Consider the following 20,320-nt stretch of genomic DNA (forward strand, 5'->3'; position numbering starts at 1 on the left):
ATATTTTTATTAAACATATATTTTTAAGATTTAATATTTAAATACTATATATTTTTATATTGATTTATGGCCAATGGCTTTAAATTTAATACTTAATCAAGTGTATTGAGTGCGCAGTAGTACTACCAATGATTGCTATTGGTGCATTCTTTTAGATTCAGATTATCCAATAGCAGCGACCGTTCACGAATCAGTTGAGTTTACTGAATGCGACTATTGGGTGCATTCAAAAGCGACGACCATTCATTGAGCGCTCACTGAGCAAGAAAGAAATTGATATGTTTATTTATTATAATATTCGTAACGTGATATAACTTATCTATTATAAATAACTTTAAATATTATATTTATTACTTATACTAATTACCGTTTATTATTTTTTTAAGACTGTGAGAGTGTGAGTGTTCATTGAACTATGTGAGCGTAATTTTATGTCGCTTTTATCGCTAACACTGGGTGCATCCAGAAGCACGACCGCTCACTGAGCGCTCAGTGAGCTGTCTTGTATCTGTTTATATTTTTAAATCTAATAGAATACGCCAATTAGATAAAAATGAGCGATCGTGCTTCTGGATGCACCCGCTCTTACGGCCTTAGAAAAATAATAAACACTAAGTAAGTAAGAAATATAATATTAAAAATTATTTATAACAGAAAAGTTATTTTACATATTACGTACGAATATTATAATAAATTAATAAATAAACAAATTAATTTCTTTCTTGCTCAATAAGCGTTCAATGAGCTGTTTGATCTATATTTTTAGATCTAATGGAATATGTCAATTAGATACAAAAGTTCACTGAGTATCCAAAATAAATAGACATATTAATTTCTTTCTTGCTCAATGAGCGCTCAATGAGCTGTTTGGTCTATATTTTTAGATCTAATGGAATATGTCAATTATATGCAAAAGTTCACTGAGTATCCAATAAAAAACGCTATTAATTGAAATTAGCAATTCTACAAAAAAATCGCAAAACGTAAACCGTAAGAAATTAAGGCAAAGCCTACAATCTCGCTTTAAGAGGCCCTAAGCCGTAAAGCCGTAAAAAATTAATTAGTTTCAGTCGAATTCGACTGTTACAAATTATGAAAGTTTACAGTAACTATAATTGAAATAAAAGCTCGGAATTTTTATACTATTTTTAGTTTTTATTTTATGATAAACATATCTCAAACATATGTATATTATAATAAGTGTTATGTATTTAAAAAATGAATCTGTTATTAGTATTTTTATTGTCTGTACCATTATAATAGCAGGATTCAGAATCTGTTATTAGTATTTTCATTGCCTGTACCATTATAATAGCAGGATTCAAAACATGCATACATGCGCTATTAGGTCTACATACTTCTTGGCCTCTATATTCGATTAACTTATAATTAACAATATTTATTCAAATTAGAATCTTTTTTAAAATCTGTTATTAGTATTTTTATTGTCTGTACCATTATAATAGCAGGATTAAAAACATGCATACATGCGCTATAAGGTCTACATACTTAATTCTTGGCCTCTATATTCGATTAACTTATAATTAACAATATTTATTCAAATTAGAATCTTTTTTTCGCCATTCACAGCCGATTGGAAGCGATATCCTTAAGCTTTAAAACAAGGTGTAAAAGTGTCGGTGCTGCAAATCTATGTCGTTCGAAAGCAGCATTTGAGACATTGTCTCCTTTTTGTATTTCAGCTGAAGAAAAATGCCGCGGAAGCTCAAGAAATAATTAGGCTTTAGGCGAAAACTCTGCGTCGTACAATACATGTAAAAAGTAGTTCCAAAAATTTCATAATGGCAATTTCAATTTCTTTCATCACAGAATACATCGACTTAAAATAACCATTTTTTTCCGAAGCAGTCGAATCCGACAGTTGTCTGAAAGATGCCGAAAATGTATAGTAAGAGTGAAGAGGATTACTCTGATTAAATTAATATTCGTTCTTTTATAATATAATTTTACACTGAAACTTGATAAAAACGGCTAAGAATTAAGTTGTAGCAACCTAATACTTTCGCTATAATTGCAACAATTTATTGCTACCTTGAAAAAATAACAAATATAACTCGGGTACTCCCCCACGCATGTTGCTAGAGAAGAAATCAAGGAAAGTCATTATGTCGCAAACTATAAAAGCTCAGGACACTATCTTGTGATTAGTCAGTACCTCTTTGATCACAGGTTTGAATCCCCATCGTGCTGAAAAGAAAAATCGAAATGAAAACAATTGTTATCTTGTTTGCCATTTCCTTCGTCGCCGTCTTGGTAAGATTATTTCTCCGCTAAAAAATAATCTATTTAATCTATTTCTCTATAAAATATTCTACAACTTATTGTTAGTATAATTAATTTTCATTATTACTTTGATTCAATTAGACTTACTAATTTATTCGCATACATTCTTAAATTAAAATTTTATTTGCCAAAGCTCTCTAATTTGTTTTTGTAATTTTAGATTGCGTATTATTTCTTTGTCAAAATATATTTATTTAATTTCCACGAGATTATTATGGTTAGTGAATGGAAAGTTAAATTTTAAAGTAACTCGTTGCAGTAAAGTACCATTACAAAGTAACTTTTCGTTAATTTTCACTTATTTTTTTTAAATCACTTTAAAAAATGTACTTTTGCAATATTTTTGTTTAAATGTTGATAAAAACAATATACAATAATGACACTCTCTAGCTTAATTTTTAGTTTTTCTTCAAAACATTATTTCATAACTCTAAAATAATATGTAAAATATACGGCAAACTGAGATATCTATCCGATATATCACGTAGAAAAATAAAATAATTCCAATTGAATTGTATCTAATCACGTGTGCCAAGTAACGATAAAAATTGTACAATTCGTTACCTTCTGTAAAAAATGTAACTACATTACCGTTAGGGCTATCCAAAAAAAAGAAAAGTAACGCGCGCAGATATCAGAGAAATTATCCAAAAAGTAACTTGTAACTTTGTTACAAGTAGCGAGTTATTTCCATTCCCTGATTATGGAAATATTTTGTAATCGTTGGAAACATTAAATATAGGCACATTAAAAAATACGTTAAATATTATATATAATATTAACATAATATATGAATAATAATTATAATACTCAAAAACCAATTATTTGATTGCAGGGTCATCGAGAATGGACAGATGAAGAAAAAAAACAATTTATAGAGTATAACAAATTCTGTATAAATGAATCTGGTATCGATGAAAGTAAGTAAAGAATAAACTAATTGCATGATTAAAAAATTTAAATAAATAATTACATTAATAATAATTTAAATATCAGGTACACTTGCAAAGAGAAGGGAAGCAGATGAAAATAACGAAAAATTAAACTGTTACAGTACTTGTTTATTAAAGAAATACGGAACTGTAAGCGAAAGTCGTATTATATTTTACATATAGGGTGTCCTAAAATTTGAAGGTAATATTATTACAGTGTGAAAATTAGAATGTGAAAAACCAAATAATAAAAATATAAGCCCTTTTTCAATAAAGTATTTTTTTTAAGTATAAACGTTTAAAGTTCGACTAATCATAAGTGTTAGTTGAAAAATCATTAATTGGTCCGTGTGACGTGCGTACAATGATATATAGATATGAATAAAACATTGCCACTGCATGCATATTATCACACGCACAGATAATTTTTTAATCAACACTTATGATTATAGGTAAACTTTAAATATTAATACTTAGGTCCGATTTTTCATTATCTGGTTAACTTGTGATTAAGCTTAACCTGGATGTTTCACCCAATGAGCTTTATCCATGACATCACCATAGATGAAGCCCATTGGATAAAACATCAGGTTAAGCTTAACCACAAGTTAATCACATAATGAAAAATCGGGCCTTACAAAACTACTTAAAGAAAAAATGGCGTACACTTTTATTATTTCGTTTTTCATAAACTTTTATGCTGTAATAATTTATTATCCTCAAAAATTTTAGAACATCCTGTATATGTAATCTATATTAAGAAAATAAACTGATAAGAAATGCATTTCTATCTCTGTTTTAGTTGAATGCGGATGGAGAATTTAATGTGGAAGTGGCTCGTGTTAATCTGGCAAAATATGAGGCATCGGAAGAAAAAATTGAAGAAATAATTAATGCATGTAAAGACGTCAGTAAGTATAACATGAACTTAAGAGCCAAGATCAACTTTTATCCATTTACAGAACTGACTATAATGTGATCTCATGGCGGTCTTCTAACTATTTTTGTCTCAAATGAAAATAAAATAAAATACTGAAATTGTTTCAGCTGGATCCGGTTGTGAAAAGGGACGCAATGTGTTTAAATGTTTCATGCAATTCTATCCTCATGATAAGCATCATGATTAAGCAAGCCAAATTCCGCAAGAAAATCTAATTGGACTTACAGAAAGAGATTTTAATGTTATCTATCGTCTATTATGCTTTAGATGACATTAAAATATTATCTTGCACTTGTGTCAGTTATGCAAAGCGCTGTATTGATAAAAAAAATAAATACACGTTTCGTTTCAGCATAAAAAAAGTCTTTCTAAACTCTCCTCAAATAATAAGATTTATTATACATAGAAAACATAATTATACAATGAATGAGCTTTTAAATTCATCGATTGTGATATATGTAATAATTTTTTTTACTGTAAATACATGTAATAATAATTTTACTATAAATACAATTTAGATGCTTTCACCTTAGAGCTTTTTTTGTTGACAAAACTTATGTGCATTCAGTGCAAATTAAAGCCTTTATCGTACATTACTTTAATCTGAATGTAAAAATGAATATCTTAATTGATAAAATGACAAATGTATTATATTGTATGTTATTCTACCAAAAACAGTATAATAAAATATATTGAAAATTTCGCGGTTTATAACTCGTTCCTATATTTTTATTAAATATATATTTTTAAGATTTTTAATATTTAAATATTATATATTTTTATATTGATTTATGGCCAATGGCTTTAAATTTAACACTTAATCAAGTGTATTGAGTGCGCAGTAGTACTACCAATGATTGCTATTGGTGCATTCTTTTAGATTCAGATTATCCAATAGCAGCGACCGTTCACGAATCAGTTGAGTTTGCTGAATGCGACTATTGAGTGCATTCAAAAGCGACGACCGTTCATTGAGCGCTCACTGAGCAAGAAAGAAATTGATATGTTTATTTATTATAATATTCGTAACGTGACATAACTTATCTATTATAAATAACTTTAAATATAATATTTCTTACTTATACTAATTACCGTTTATTATTTTTTTAAGACTGTGAGAGTGTGAGTGTTCACTGAACTATGTGAGCGTAATTTTATGTCGCTTTTATCGCTAACACTGGGTGCATCCAGAAGCACGACCGCTCACTGAGCGCTCAGTGAGCTGTCTTGTATCTGTTTATATTTTTAAATCTAATAGAATACGCCAATTAGATAAAAATGAGCGATCGTGCTTCTGGATGCACCCGCTCTTACGGCCTTAGAAAAATAATAAACACTAAGTAAGTAAGAAATATAATATTAAAAATTATTTATAACAGAAAAGTTATTTTACATATTACGTACGAATATTATAATAAATTAATAAATAAACAATTTACAACGTGAAAAATCAAATAATAAAAATATAAGCCCTTTTTCCGTAAAGTATTTTTTTAAGTACAAACGTTTAAAGTTCGACTAATCATAAATGTTAGTTGAAAAATCATTAATTGGTCGGTGTGACGTGCGTACAATATAGATATGAATAAAACATTGCCACTGCATGCATATGCAGCATTGCTCACACGCACAGATAATTTTTTAATCAACACTTATGATTATAGTTAAACTTTAAATATTTATACTTTTAGGACCGATTTTGCATTATCTGGTTAACTTGTGGTTAAGCTTAATCTGATGTTTCACCCAATCAGCTTTATCCATGACATCACCATAGATGAAGCCCATTAGATAAAACATCAGATTAAGCTTAACCACAAGTTAACCAGATAATGAAAAATCGGACATTAAAAAACTACTTTACGAAAAAATGGCGTATACTTTTATTATTTCGTTTTTCATAAACTTTTATGCTGTAATAATTTATTATCCTCAAAAATTTTAGAACATCCTGTATATATAATCTATATTGAGAAAATAAACTGATAAGAAATGCATTTCTATCTCTGTTTTAGTTGAATGCGGATGGAGAACTTAATGTGGAAGTAGCTCGTGCTAATCTGGCAAAATATGAAGTATCGGAAGAAAAAATTGAAGAAATGATTAATGCGTGTAAAGACGTCAGTAAGTATAACATGAATTTAAGAGCCAAGATCAACTTTTATCCATTTACAGAACTGACTATATTGTGATCTTAAGGCGGTCTTCTAACTATTTTTCTCTCAAATGAAAATAAAATAAAATACTGAAATTGTTTCAGCTGGAACCGGTTGTGAAAAGGGACGCAATGTGTTTAAATGTTTCATGCAATTCAAGGAACATCAAGATATGCATCATGATTAAGCAAACCAAATTCCGCAAGAAAATCTAATTGGACTTACAGAAAGAGATTTTAATGTCATCTATCGTCTATTATGCTTTAGATGACATTAAAATATTATCTTACACTTGTGTCAGTTATACAAAGTGTTGTATTGACAAAAAAATAAATACACGTTTCGTTTCAGCATAAAACAATAGTCTTTCTAAACTCTCCTCAATGTGATACATGTAATAATTTTTTTATTATAAACACATGTAATAATAATTTTACTATAAATACATTTTAGGTGCTTTCACCTTAGAGCTTTTTTTGTTGACAAAACTGATGTGCATTCAGTGCACATTAAAGCCTTTATCGTACATTACTCTAATCTGAATGTCAAAATGAAACATCTTAATTGATAAAATGACAAATGTATTATATTGTATGTTATTTTACCAAAAACAGAGTATAATAAATTATATTGAAAATTTCGAGTTTATAACTCGTTCCTATATTTTTATTAAACATATATTTTTAAGATTTAATACTTAAATATTATATATATTTATATTGATTTATGGCCAATGGCTTTAAATTTAACACTTAATCAACTCATGTATTGAGTGCGCAGTAGTTCTACCAATGATTGCTATTGGTGCATTCTTTTAGATTCAGATTATCCAATAGCAGCGACAGATCCCGAATCAGTTGAGTTTGCTGAATGCGTCTACTGGGTGCATTCAGAAGCGACGACCGTTCATTGAGCGCTCACTGAGCAAGAAAGAAATTGATATGTTTATTTATTATACTATTCGTAACATGATATAACTTATCTATTATAAATAACTTTAAATAATATATTTCTTACTTATACTAATTACCGTTTATTATTTTTTTAAGACTGCGAGAGTGTGAGTGTTCAGTGAACTATGTGAGCGTAATTTTATGTCGCTTATACCGCTCACTGAGTGCTCACACTGGGTGCATCCAGAAGCACGACCACTCATACACTGAACGCTCAGTGAGCTCTCTTGTATCTGTTTATATTTTTAAATCTAATGGAATACGCCAATTAGATAAAAATGAGCGATCGTGCTTCTGGATGCACCCGCTCTTACGGCCTTAGAAAAATAATAAACACTAAGTAAGTAAGAAATATTAAAATATTAAAAATTATTTATAACAGATAAGTTATATTACATATTACGTACGAATATTATAATAAATTAATAAATAAACATATTAATTTCTTTCTTTGCTCAATAAGCGCTCAATGAGCTGTTTGATCTATATTTTTAGATCTAATGGAATATGTCAATTAGATACAAAAGTTCACTGAGTATCCAATAAAAAACGCTATTAATTGAAATTGGCAATTCTACAAAAAAAATCGCAAGTCGTAAACCATAAGAAATTAAGGCAGGGTTTACAATCTCGCTTTAAGAGGCCCTAAGCCGTAAAGCCGTAAGAAATTAATTAATTATACAGTCGAATTCGAGGAGAACAATCGATTACGATTCATCCATTTCTTAAAACAAGGCTTAAAACTTTATTGTAAATTCGGGACAATTGATTAATTTCTTACGGCTTAAGACTTAAAACATCTATTGTAGATTCGGACTAACCAATCAAAGTCGATTATTTATTTAATTTGCAGCTGTGATTGGCCACTTTTCTACGACTTACAATTCTATTATAGAACAAGCATTAGGATTTTGTTTCATTTGTGCGTTTTTCGATAATCATGTAGGACAGATATCCTCTAATCTTTCTCTCTCTCATAATCAATCACAGGCTTGAAAAATATATTATGTGTAGTCTACAATGGGCAATAGTAGTAGTGGATTAAGGAGTAGGCGTAGAAATCGACTAATGATAATTGTCCTCTTCACATTCGACTATGATTTGTTGATTTCTACGCCTATTCCTTAATCCACTACTACTACTGCCCATTGTAGACCACGCATTATAGAACAAGCATTAGGATTTTGTTTCATTTGTGCGTTTTTCGATCATGTAGGACAGATATCCTCTAATCTTTCTCTCTCTCATAATCAATCACAGGCTTGAAAAATTTGTCGTACATTGTACTTACAAATGAAATACCAGCCTATCAGATCCTTACAGTAATTATGTTGTGTGTGTATGACAGCTTTTATATATACACCACACCATTGCACATTAATGCATTCTGCCGAAATCACGTACTTAATACTTGGATATAATACGTTATTAAATTTTTTTTCATGATAATATATGATACTTACATGATTATTATCAAACTTATTAATCATCTAGATCGATAAATCAGATCTACTGCATGACTCTCTGAAATCATCGACAGTGTACTTACATATGACGTTCTAAAGTATTTTTAACGTAAACAAAGTGACAACGAAATGCTTTAACACGAATACATATGTTAATTAATCACGTTTTCTCGATCCTTTTCGAACTATACTTTTTAACATTTGTCGAGCTCTAAATATAGAGCTCAAATATGTGCATGCGTAGATAGCGCAATTCCACGTTGTCAGGAATTGTCGCACCGGTCACACGTCACACGTATCCGTATGTGCCTGATTGAAGAACATGGCTTCGAAAGAAAGTAACCTTTCTATACTGTACACGGAATTAAATAAATTAGGACAAAATGGGGAATATGAGAGAGCTTTAAAAACTGCAAACAGAAGTAAGCTAAGTTAAAACTAATTATTTGTTAAAATAGTGAAAGAGAAATCGAATCATGACAAAAATAATCGGTATATTTACTCGTTGCTTTAACGCTTTCATATCATTTCACGTCCATAAAATTATCTTTATGTCATTCTTTTCGGACAATTTAGACTCAAAAAATATTCTGAAATGGGAAAATGTATTATTTGAAGTACTATGATATTATTCACATTTTGTTATTTAGTTTTAGGCATCTCCCAGAATGAAGAAGCAGCGTTTCACTGTAAGATCATTTGTTACATCCAGCTGTCCAAATTCAACGAGGCATTACAACTCATTGTTAAAACACCCAAATTAGCAATGTATAACATTATATATTACAATATTTATATTATATACATAGAATATTTTATAAATTTCTGTTTTTTATAATCTAGAAATTTGGAATTTGAAAAAGGATACTGTCTATATCGGTTAAATAAAGTTTCTGAAGCATTAGAAGTGATAGAAAATGTGCAGAATCCTTCTCTAAAGGTTAAAGAACTGAAAGCTCAGATATTGTATCGCTTAGAGAAATACGAAGAATGTTTTGCAGTATACAGAGATATCATTAAGAATTCGAATGACGAGTATGAAGAGGAAAGAGAAACAAATCTTGCAGCTGTACTTGCAAACTTAGCAATTGAGGATTCGGTAAGTCTTGTATATCTTAGAAAATTAAAACTGTTTAATATTAAAAAAAATTGATTTAACATATAAAGATAATATATTTCTAGGATGTAGAAGTTTCTTCTTTACGTGAACATACATACGAATTAACATACAATGCAGCATGCCGTTTACTTGCTCAAGGAAGTGGAGATGATAAAGCTATTTTAGCAGAAGCAGAAAAGAAATTGCGAATTGCTGAGAAAATGTGCAAGGAAGGATTGGAAGAAGATGGAGTATCTGAAGAAGAAATTGAAAATGAATTAGGTGTAATTCGAGTACAGCTTGGATACTGTTTACAATTACAAGGTCGAGAGAAAGAAGCACATGCGTTATATATTGCTGCTCTAAAGGCTAAGCCAGATGATATTGCATTGGTCGCTGTAGCTAGTAACAATTTAGTATGCCTAAATAAAGATCAAAATGTCTTTGATAGTAAAAAGAGAATGAAAAGTGCTACTCACGAAAGTTTAGAGCACAAATTGACTTCTAAGCAAAGAAGAAATATTGCATACAATCAGTGTTTACTAGCATTTTATACTGATCAAGTAAGTGTTATATAATAATGCCTTATATGTACATGCTATTAAATACATACTACATACCTACATATACATAGGATAGAAAAAGTTGGTACCTTTGAGTAATTCGGAAAATATAGAAAAATGTTTCCAAAAAACGTTGTAGGATGTAAAAAGATCTATTTACTGATATTATTAGTTTGATCTTGTGGCATCGTCAAGATCTTTAAAGCGTAAAAATAAAATGTGAAAAATTTTATGTATGTATGACGTGTATATGTACGTATACACGCACACATACAAAAAATTTTCACGTTCTGCTCTAGGGACAAAGTTACACGATTGCTACTCTGAACAAGGTCACCTTAAATTTTTTTAATGGAACCATCTAGATTTTATTGCATATTATTATAGCTTTTCTTGAGGCCTTTCCTAAATACTATAAGAAAATATTTTTTCATTAAGTAGTCTTTGAATTAAGAGTTAAAAATTACAATACAAAAGTTAACATTAGCATTATCCAAGGTGTATCATGCGAAAGTTGTTCAGTTGCACATTATGGTCAAACTGATAATATCAGTAAGTGTACCTTTTTACATCCTATCACTTTTATCTGGAACATTTTTCCATAAAACATGTTTTCTAAGTTATTCAGGGATATATACCATATCTTTTTCTCCAACCTGTATGTATATGTGTGTGTGTGTGTATATGTTTACTTATTATTTAAATTAAGATAGACTCATGCTTATTATATATTTTTAGGGAGAACAATGTCTCCAATTGTGCAATAATCTGGCGAAAGATTATATTATGCTTGCAGCAGATGCAATGTTCATAAAAGCTGTACAACTTAGTAAAGAAGGTAAATCAAAAGAAGCAGCAAAACTATTAATCGAACATGCAGTCGGCGAAAAAGAATTATCTATGAAATTGGCTAGCGTGCAAGTACTTTTAAGTCAAGATGAAACTAAAGATGCCATCACTATTCTTGAGAATCTAAACGAAAGGGATAGATCTCTACCTGGAATAGTTAGCGCGCTCGTTACTCTTCACTTAGCTGATAATAACCGGGAAAGAGCCTCGATTGCTCTCAAAAATGCAGTCGCTTATTATAAAAAGAACAAGGTATATATTGAATATCTATACACACATCATTGTATTTTTCACGTATCATTGTATATAACGTTTGTTTATCAACTTTCATGAAAAATTTGCTTTCAGGAAACTACCGAAAATCTGGGAGAATTATGGCGACAGGCTGCTAATTTTTACTTACGCGGTGGAGAACTTAAGATTGCTGCCGATATTTTACAAGAATTAGTAGATGCCTCACCGTCTGACACCAAGACTTTAGCTCAATTAGTAGTAGCTTATGTACAGTTCTGCCCTACTAAAGCACAGTCATTATCTAAAAGATTACCGCCACTTCATGATCTCGCCGAAACTACTGACGTTGACGCATTAGAAAGTAGTAATTGGATTATCGGGACTAAAGTAGTAAAGAAAAAGATTGAACCTTCTCCTGGGTAAATATAATTATTTCAATCATATATTAATGTTCAAATAATACTCTAAAATATTACATGTATATTTTGATTTCTTACCAGCAAACCAACACCAGATGTAATTCAAAAGAAGCACAAGAAACGTAAACGCAAGGGTAAACTACCAAAGAACTATGATTCAAGTGTCATACCAGATCCAGAGCGATGGTTACCAAGACACGAACGTAGTGGATTCCGTAAGAAACGGGATAGAAGGAATAGGGATGCCGCTATGAAAGGAACACAGGGAGTGGCTACAGGAGCTAGTGATTTTTAGTACGTATTCCTATATATGCTTTATCTACTGTAAATGTATAATTACTAAAAAGAAATCGTTTACTTTATAGTGACATCACTAAAATGCCTACAAATGCTAAGCCTTCTCCAAACCCTCGTCACAGTTCCACAGTAGAATCTTCTGGACCACGTCAGCAACAACGCAAAGTTCAACAGAAAAAAAAGAAGAAAGGTAGCAAGTGGTAACAATTTCATGTCATTCCACTAAACTCATAGTTTTTGATATTAAACGAATTAGATTGCATAACCTTGCATTGAAAAGAAACACTTGTTACCAAAAAATATAAACTGAAAGAATAATCAAATCGATTTGCTACCATGTAGCTGTATTTTATGAAAAACGCAAGATGTAATACTGCCATTAAAAAATAATGTTGTACACACCATATGTGTGTATCTTTCTCATTAAAGAGTACATTTACAGTCTCCATTGCTTATACATGTATTAATTGATCGTTCATATATCCATTCACATATTTATAGACTTTAATACGTTTAATGCATTTAATGTATAAAATTTATTAATTTTATTGTTACTAACAGCATATGTTATGAACATCTTTTCCTTTTTATATTGGCAATCATACAAATACAGTATAGACAATATTAAATTATGCTTTAGAAAATATTTTTATTTCCTTTTTTCTCACAAAAGATCCTCTTAATTTATATCGTACTAACATGTGAGTAACACATCACTTGTACATTGACTAGGGATAAGTGATACATATCTTTATTTCATATTGATAACAATTGTATATAAAAATACGATTTGTTCTCTTTGTACTCAGCAACTCTGTAATATGAATAGATAATGTGATTGTGCGTTGGTTTGTAACATTTGTATATACATGTAACTGACATATAAGTGACACAAGTCAAAATTGTAAAATACTATTTACATTGGAATATAATTTTAACGCCACAATATTTTTGATGATACATTTTTATATTGATTATGTGTGTTGTCCAGCTATATAAAATTTTATAAAGATATATTTTAAAATATTGATATATTGAATCGATGTGCATGTGAAAGAATCTTGTTATTAGTAAGTAATAATTTGACTTATTGTCCTGTGGTCACAATTTATAATCTATATTATTTATTATTGTTTGTTGCTGTGTATAAAAACTCATAATAGTAATCGAGCATTTTGCGAAAATATTTTAGCTTTCAGGTTTTTCTACATATTTACCTAATTACATTTATAACTTTGACATCAAATTTTAATTCCGAACAAATCATATATTACTTAGCATTATATATTACAATTATTTAAAACTTACATTTTTGCATAGAAATATATAGGAGACATGGATGGGCACCGCTAGTTATCTTTGCTACTCTTTTACACTAACTCAAATATAAAATAATATTGTCTCAATTTCTAGAACATAATTATTCAAATAAAAATTAATCAGGTATTTATTTTAACTATAATATTTACATTATCGAATTTATTTATTGGTAAATTATCGTAGATTTTCTGTAGCAAAGCGGATAAATTGAGAAAATGTATGTCCTTTCTATTATCAATGTAAGCGGACGAGTAAGGCACAAACGACGCATGTGCTGCGCTAATGCGAGAATAACATTATGGGAGCCGTGATTAACTATGTCAATTACGCAGCCACATATGTGAATGCGTATACTATACAATGAGGTACAAATCCTTAGAAATATTCTATATCAACGATACATAATGCTACTTTGTAGGTATTATACCCTCCCAAACATCCTCTCGTTGTTTGTTGGCTAATCGTCTTTTTTCTGTAATGTAAAAATCTCTCTTGATAACTTCTTCGATAATTATTGAATTATTTTTATATCATGTATATAACAATATGTATTTAAAGATTACCTTTCGCTTCACGTAATATATTCTTTTCGTGCTCACGTTCTTGTCTAGCTGTGGCAAGCTTCACGCCCAATGCACCTGTAACTAATCGTCTGGCTAAGGCAGCGCATGTTTCGGGACGATTCCTATAAGGTTGCAAGAATTCTGCGCTTCTTCTAGCTTTTGTTTTACTTAAAGCAGTAGCTTCACTAAGCGGTCTTGTTTTCACAAATGGATGATTCGATGCTAACACTTCGGCAGCTTAAAGGAAGATAAAAAAGAAGCAAAAAAAAATATACTAACTGCAATAAGTCTGATTATAATTAGACTTATTGGAAGAAAACTATTTTCCACGATCATCAATGATAAATATCGATTATTATATGATTAGCAGCATCAAAGATGTGCAAAATAATCATAAATCTCAAATATAATTTCCTTATTAAAAATAAGTTATTAAGCTGTTTTTTTTCAAAAGGATGTATATATTATATATTACTTTTATATTCATAGATATAAATTACTAGATATGTATATATACATACCAACAAAAGGACTACTGAAAACTCCCAAACAATGAGTATCGTCTACCCATTTGAGCTCAAAACCACCATTCTTAAAAGAACTGAAAACAGCTGCTAAATCGCTGGTTTTAAATTCGGAAGGAAAATTATAAATTTCTACAACGTGCGCAAATTCATCACTGGACACTTCGATTTGTTTGCTGTATGCTTTGTAATCGTTTTTTGGTTGTTCTATCACTACTTCACCTACTGCTGACGTAAGCTAAAAAAATAAGAGACAATACGTGAATAATTGAATGATTATATACAACAAAATAGACAAATGCGATAAATTACTGAATTTAAATACATAACTGACCTCTTCTATTAATGTTGGATCTAAACAATCGCCATTATCGTCGAACAAGCTATCCCAATCGCATTCGTCTCTATTCATTTTCAGAGGTGGAGAAGGTGGTGGAGCCGGTTTGCTTTTTTGCCTTTCTATCTTTTTTACTTTTTTCTCAGGTGGTGTTACAAGAATTGGAGAAAGTTGTTCAGACTGTTTGGATTTCTTTTGAATAGAGTCGGAAATTATTAGAACATCCGATACGACATTCTGTTTAACTAGTTTGTCTTTATGATCATTTTCATCACTACAATTTAAATATTCGATCGAGGATTCCTTTTCTTCTACATTTTCTTGTATCTTTTCTGATTGTTTGTCATTAATTTCAATTTGGTTAGAAGGTTCTAGTAGATTGAAATTAGTACTATTTGTGTCCAGATTATTAATTGCGACAGTTTCTTTCTCTTTGAATAAAATTGGCACATCTTTTAGTTGCTCCGAAAATTTATACATGTGTTCGGTATTATCGAGAGCTTCGGAGATTTTGTCAGAGTCTAAAGAAATTACATTTTTTAAAATATTTCCTTGGATATGTTTATCTTCGATCTTCGTGTTGCAACTTTCAGAGAGTTGATTATGTGAAGTTAGATCGTCTACATTTTGTTGACTACAACATACATCTTGTAGTTTAGAATTATTAATCATAATTGAATCTTCATTTAACGTCGTGTGAGAAACTTTCAAACTTTGTGGCTTTTTATCTTCAATTTCTAAACTTCTACGATGTCTAGGCACATAAACCGCCCGATCAGGTCGTTTTTGACGTACATTCCTGCATACATATACATATATTAACAATATGTATTTGGTATAGCTGACATCAATCACACACATGTTTCTTTTTCTTATTATAATGATAATATAAAAGAGAAACATATGCAGACCACATACAATTCAAGTATATATATATATATATATATATAATATGTATGTATATCAAACAATGGTGCATCTAGAAACATGATCGCTCACTTAGCGCTCAGTGAGCTTTTGCATCTGATCGGCATATTCTATTATATTTAAAAATACAGACCAAATAAGAATTCACTGAGCGATTGTGCTTCTGGATGCAGCCAATAATTATGATTAATAATAATAATAATTTATATAGAGATAAGTTTTACTTACTTGACCGAAGAAAAATCTGTAGTCGATTGTACTTGCGTCTGTGTACTATTTATCTGTGAACAATTGTTAAGCTTCCTAGCCGCTGGTGGCCTATATATCTCAGCTGTTGGTATTGACTTGGCTAAAAATTAAACGAACATTTAAGTGAAAATCAAATCTTTTGCAACTAATTTATTTTGAAATATATCTTATTTGATAATGGCACATGACGTAACATTATCAATTTACTCAATTAACACACACACATGTTGGTTTATATATATTTTATATATGTATATATTTCCTAAACCTATCTTTTGAGCATTTAGAAAACATATATAAAATATATAAAATCAATATGTGCTATTTGAGTGATATTCATAATCACCTTGTCGCTGTAGTTTGCATTCTGGAGATGTTGAGGGTGAGCGCCGGCCTTCAATACCCATTCCGCAACTCGTATCCTTTCGTTTTGTCACAAAGTTTGTCTTACACTCAGGAAAATTTGGTTTTGGGTTCCAATCGCTTTATATAATAAAATAATATGTTATTCTTCTGAGTTAAATTTTCTTTAAAAACATTCTTAATGTATCGTGATTGTAATTCGTAAGTTAATATCAGCGCAATAGAATGGCATAACGATCAAGAAGTAATCTCGATCAATTTTACTTTTGTTTGCGATAGTATCGCGTTATAATTTTACACACACAGAGACATGTACTTATATGTCATTTATCATTGCATGCGTTTTAATTAAACGTAGATAAATTTAGTAATACAAATGCATATTAGCTTGAAAATCAGATAATTGTAAAAAATCATTAACGAAAAAATCACAAGTAATCATTGTTTATGCATATGTAGATAAAATATTATAAATTTCTGCTATTAATAATAATAGAAGAAAAGTTCAGAGTTTATCAGACATCGAAGATAAAAGGACTGATTCTTAGCATTTTGTCATTTGTACCTTCTCACATCGGTCTTGTAACATACTACAGTACGTCTAGCCGAACCTTGGCCGATCGAGAACGTATGCAGCAAATCTGAGAAACGATCCTGTATCAGCTGATGTATAATGAACCGACGGTAATTGTTGACGGGCGGAAAAACGAGCACTCTGTAAAAGTGAAAAGAAAGAACGCGTTTATCGTTGAAAGTGAGATTGAACGGCGTGCTGTTCGGAGTATTGGTAGTTGGTAGCGTAGCATCGGCTGTTTCGTTCGTTTTGGTGAACGTAATGCCTTACGGCATTGGTTTGAGACAAAGATGGAAGGGGAAGAGACAAGACGATAAACGCCAGCTAACTTTTACATAACCCGTTCACTTTCTCTCTCGTTTGTTTCCACAAAGACTTGCATGTAGCATGGACATCAGTGTTTACAACTTATCTTTGTCATGAATTTTCTTTCGGTCTCTTCTTTTATTGTCTAAGCGCAAATTACGACATGCATAGCATGTGATACACAATGTATAATAGTAGGCAAACAATTGAGAAAAAATATTCACTTGTACCGTTAGAAGTATATGTATTGTTATGTATATGAAATGTATCGTTACAAGTATATGAAAGTGAGAAAGCAATGTAATTAAGTATGCTCCCTTGAATCACAAAGAAATAGAGTGCACTGTTTTATATCATGTAATGTAGGAAATGAAAGGACTGGATGTGTTACATTCGTGATCATAACAATCCAACTACACGTTGAAATAAAATCAACAAATTGTATTCTAGCGCTAATTGCGTCAAGTTGTTTCAATTTCAACTTTACTTTCAAACGAAAATAAAACGTCGAAATAGTCGAAATTAAATAAGTATTTAGGATGGAATGATACAAATATTTGAAATATCTATCGCATTGAAAAGAAATACCTATATACTCACAAATGTACAATTTACTATGAGACATTAAATTTTTCAGGATTATTACTATTTTGATGCTGCTATACCATGCATTCCACCAATGTCCACAAATTCCAATATATCGCTGTATATATCAAGTACAAAATTATTTGCATTAATTTACACAGCAAGAATCATAATATAACATATACAAAAATAAATAGGAATAGTATTCAGATAATGTTAAAAAAACGAAATCATGGTCGAACTTTAGCAAAATCGAAAACTATATATATCTCTTATGCTATTTATAAATCTTATACTAGATCTTATATCATAGGAATGCGCTACTCACACGATAATCTCATTCAACTCGATATGTTTACGAATCCTTCACTTGCCAACATCTATATACATATATATGTAAATATAATAAAGTCATTCAAAGTGGAAATGTAACTACGTGTTTATGCGTTCACAGCCACGAACGATCAACGTGAGGAAACTAACCTTCAAATATGATGTGTCGGTGATGATACTATATTCAAAGAATCTTGTTATAATTTTCTCGTACCTGTTAGGTGTGTTATCCTTCGTAAAGGCGATTACGTCGTATTCGACATCCTCGGAAAACAGGCTGTCTTGTAAACTCATTTATCTTTCGTTAACATTCACAAAGTACAGGTACACGTCGCGTGTATCGACTGACATTCGACGCAATTTAACACAATTCAATGTTATCTATCGAACGAATTTATGGCAATTGTGTTTTGATCTCTGCCTTTTAGCTTGTTACTTTATAAATTCGTACATACACGCACAATAAACCGTTTCACTACGCTCGAATACACACTCAAATGTTATGCGTTGAAACAAATCGCCGCGAACTGTTAGGAGTGAGGGAACATGATTTTGTACGCCAATCACAGCGCAGGGTGAAATAATCTGCACATTCACCTGTTTTACCAGGCTTTATTTTCCATTTACATTCTCTGATAGGTTAATTGGTAAAATTCTTTCTTCCGATTGATCGATCAAATGCTTTAAATTCATTCGTCCTCCAGCTATATATATACATATATTTCACGAGCTGCTCAAACTGGCTGTTTCACGCACGTTTCCACCAATATAAATTAACTTTAATCTCGGTTTAACTTACTATTCATCTTTTTTTAATTTTTAGAACTAGAAAAAAACGAAGAGTAAAAATTTAACCGAGATTAAAATTAATCTACATTGGTGCCATTGGTGGAAATGGGCATCGGCGACAAAAAGGATCATGTGTTTCAAATTGAAGTTTGATATTTGTCAATTTTTACCATATGATTTTTGTAGCTGAAATGACCAGTTTGAGCAGTTCGTGAAAATCTATCTTTTTATAGCGTTCGATTCGTACAAGTGTGAATATAATGATTTTCATATCATTATAATGTTTCAAACGCATGTCATACGAACGATGTCTATTAGCTTTGAAATGATTGACATTGGAAAAATTCTCTAAATGTATACACATCGGCGGTTTTGTATACATAACATTTTAAATATGCGTTTAGCGCGTCCAACAACAAAAGAGGAAGCATACATACATAAGTATTCAGCTTAAGGTTGCATTCGGTAGTCAAATGTATTGAGAGCCACTGCACATCACATGATACGAAAGTGAAGTAGCTATAACTTGCGTCCTCCCTTACGTCAATCGGTGTAACGGTGTAAAAAAAATCGAGCGTACACATACACACATACAATCAGATTGAAGATCACTTGGCAAGTTCACACACTTCGCAGATCGCCGATCTTCGCGCGACTTCATTTTAACTCTCTTTGCATACTATACTCCAGCATTTTCTTTTCACGTCGTAATTGTGAACTTTTCCTTCCTTTCTCATTTCCAATTCTTAATTGAATTTTATTCTTTATATTATTACTTGTTATTTACTATTGGCTCGCATTTACAACATGAATACCAGATTCACGGGAATAGAACTGGGGCCTCCTATCGAGGTTTTTGCACTGCAAAAAGCATTCGTCGACGATACTTACGAAAAGAAAGTTAATCTTACTATAGGAGGTACGTAACTATTTTATTTCTTATAATTATTAAATTTAAGACCATTTTTTATTTTCACATTGCTGTCCGAAAGGTAGGACTGATTTTATTTTATTTTATGCACACAGTATTATAGTGATGCTTGCTATTAGTAATTCATTTTTAAAAAATCAGCACATTTCTCTATTAAATATGCATATTTTAATAATATAAAGCTGTATGAGATGTATAACAGCTACTTTTTGCTTTCTGTACCCTTGGGTTACTTCCAGTGATTACATAATATTCCTCATTCACTCATAACATACACACAATACACACACATATATATATATATATA

General features: G+C 30.6%; 4 protein-coding genes across 4 annotated transcripts in view; 3 read left to right on the top strand and 1 right to left on the bottom strand.

The window, feature by feature from the left end:
- Window positions 1–2,184: 2,184 nt before the first annotated feature.
- Window positions 2,185–6,583, top strand: LOC108776084 (general odorant-binding protein 56h-like). Its single transcript, XM_018542592.1, has 5 exons — window positions 2,185–2,274; window positions 3,140–3,224; window positions 3,301–3,386; window positions 6,192–6,300; window positions 6,437–6,583. The coding sequence occupies exons 1-5, from the start codon at window positions 2,227–2,229 to the stop codon at window positions 6,517–6,519; spliced, it is 411 nt and encodes a 136-aa protein (XP_018398094.1). The 5' UTR covers window positions 2,185–2,226; the 3' UTR covers window positions 6,520–6,583.
- A 2,479-nt stretch (window positions 6,584–9,062) lies between these two features.
- Window positions 9,063–12,604, top strand: Srp72 (signal recognition particle 72). Its single transcript, XM_018542590.1, has 8 exons — window positions 9,063–9,173; window positions 9,402–9,519; window positions 9,595–9,850; window positions 9,934–10,413; window positions 11,152–11,514; window positions 11,611–11,915; window positions 11,997–12,209; window positions 12,281–12,604. Exons 1-8 carry the CDS (start codon window positions 9,074–9,076, stop codon window positions 12,414–12,416), a joined length of 1,971 nt encoding a protein of 656 aa, XP_018398092.1. The 5' UTR covers window positions 9,063–9,073; the 3' UTR covers window positions 12,417–12,604.
- A 1,061-nt stretch (window positions 12,605–13,665) lies between these two features.
- LOC108776087 (coiled-coil domain-containing protein R3HCC1L) lies at window positions 13,666–18,737 on the bottom strand. Its single transcript, XM_018542594.1, has 8 exons — window positions 18,508–18,737; window positions 17,061–17,210; window positions 16,479–16,615; window positions 16,112–16,232; window positions 14,954–15,755; window positions 14,617–14,857; window positions 14,096–14,332; window positions 13,666–14,004 (listed from the first exon to the last, which is right to left on the bottom strand). Exons 1-8 carry the CDS (start codon window positions 18,585–18,587, stop codon window positions 13,940–13,942), a joined length of 1,833 nt encoding a protein of 610 aa, XP_018398096.1. The 5' UTR covers window positions 18,588–18,737; the 3' UTR covers window positions 13,666–13,939.
- An 849-nt stretch (window positions 18,738–19,586) lies between these two features.
- The window catches only part of Got1 (Glutamate oxaloacetate transaminase 1), a 9,598-nt gene continuing 8,864 nt past the window's right edge, over window positions 19,587–20,320 (top strand). The window contains exon 1 of the mRNA XM_018542613.1: window positions 19,587–20,001. Coding sequence (XP_018398115.1) covers window positions 19,890–20,001 — 112 coding nt within the window. The 5' untranslated portion in view covers window positions 19,587–19,889. The remainder of the gene's footprint in view (window positions 20,002–20,320) is intronic.

The sequence above is a fragment of the Cyphomyrmex costatus genome, unplaced genomic scaffold (assembly GCF_001594065.2).
Source record: "Cyphomyrmex costatus isolate MS0001 unplaced genomic scaffold, Ccosl1.0 scaffold337, whole genome shotgun sequence".
Classification (NCBI taxonomy): domain Eukaryota; kingdom Metazoa; phylum Arthropoda; class Insecta; order Hymenoptera; family Formicidae; genus Cyphomyrmex; species Cyphomyrmex costatus.

Excerpts from the sequence above, each read along its gene's own strand:
- LOC108776084 (XM_018542592.1), top strand. The coding sequence starts at position 2,227 with ATGAAAACAATTGTTATCTTGTTTGCCATTTCCTTCGTCGCCGTCTTG. Across the intron at positions 2,275-3,139 it reads TTTCCTTCGTCGCCGTCTTG|GGTCATCGAGAATGGACAGA; the intron begins GTAAGATTATTT and ends ATTTGATTGCAG. Across the intron at positions 3,225-3,300 it reads TGAATCTGGTATCGATGAAA|GTACACTTGCAAAGAGAAGG; the intron begins GTAAGTAAAGAA and ends TTTAAATATCAG.
- Srp72 (XM_018542590.1), top strand. The coding sequence starts at position 9,074 with ATGGCTTCGAAAGAAAGTAACCTTTCTATACTGTACACGGAATTAAAT. Across the intron at positions 10,414-11,151 it reads TAGCATTTTATACTGATCAA|GGAGAACAATGTCTCCAATT; the intron begins GTAAGTGTTATA and ends ATATATTTTTAG. Across the intron at positions 12,210-12,280 it reads ACAGGAGCTAGTGATTTTTA|TGACATCACTAAAATGCCTA; the intron begins GTACGTATTCCT and ends TTTACTTTATAG.
- LOC108776087 (XM_018542594.1), bottom strand. The coding sequence starts at position 18,587 with ATGAGTTTACAAGACAGCCTGTTTTCCGAGGATGTCGAATACGACGTA. Across the intron at positions 16,616-17,060 it reads TACAAGACCGATGTGAGAAG|CGATTGGAACCCAAAACCAA; the intron begins GTACAAATGACA and ends TATTATATAAAG. Across the intron at positions 14,858-14,953 it reads ATCCAACATTAATAGAAGAG|CTTACGTCAGCAGTAGGTGA; the intron begins GTCAGTTATGTA and ends TTATTTTTTTAG.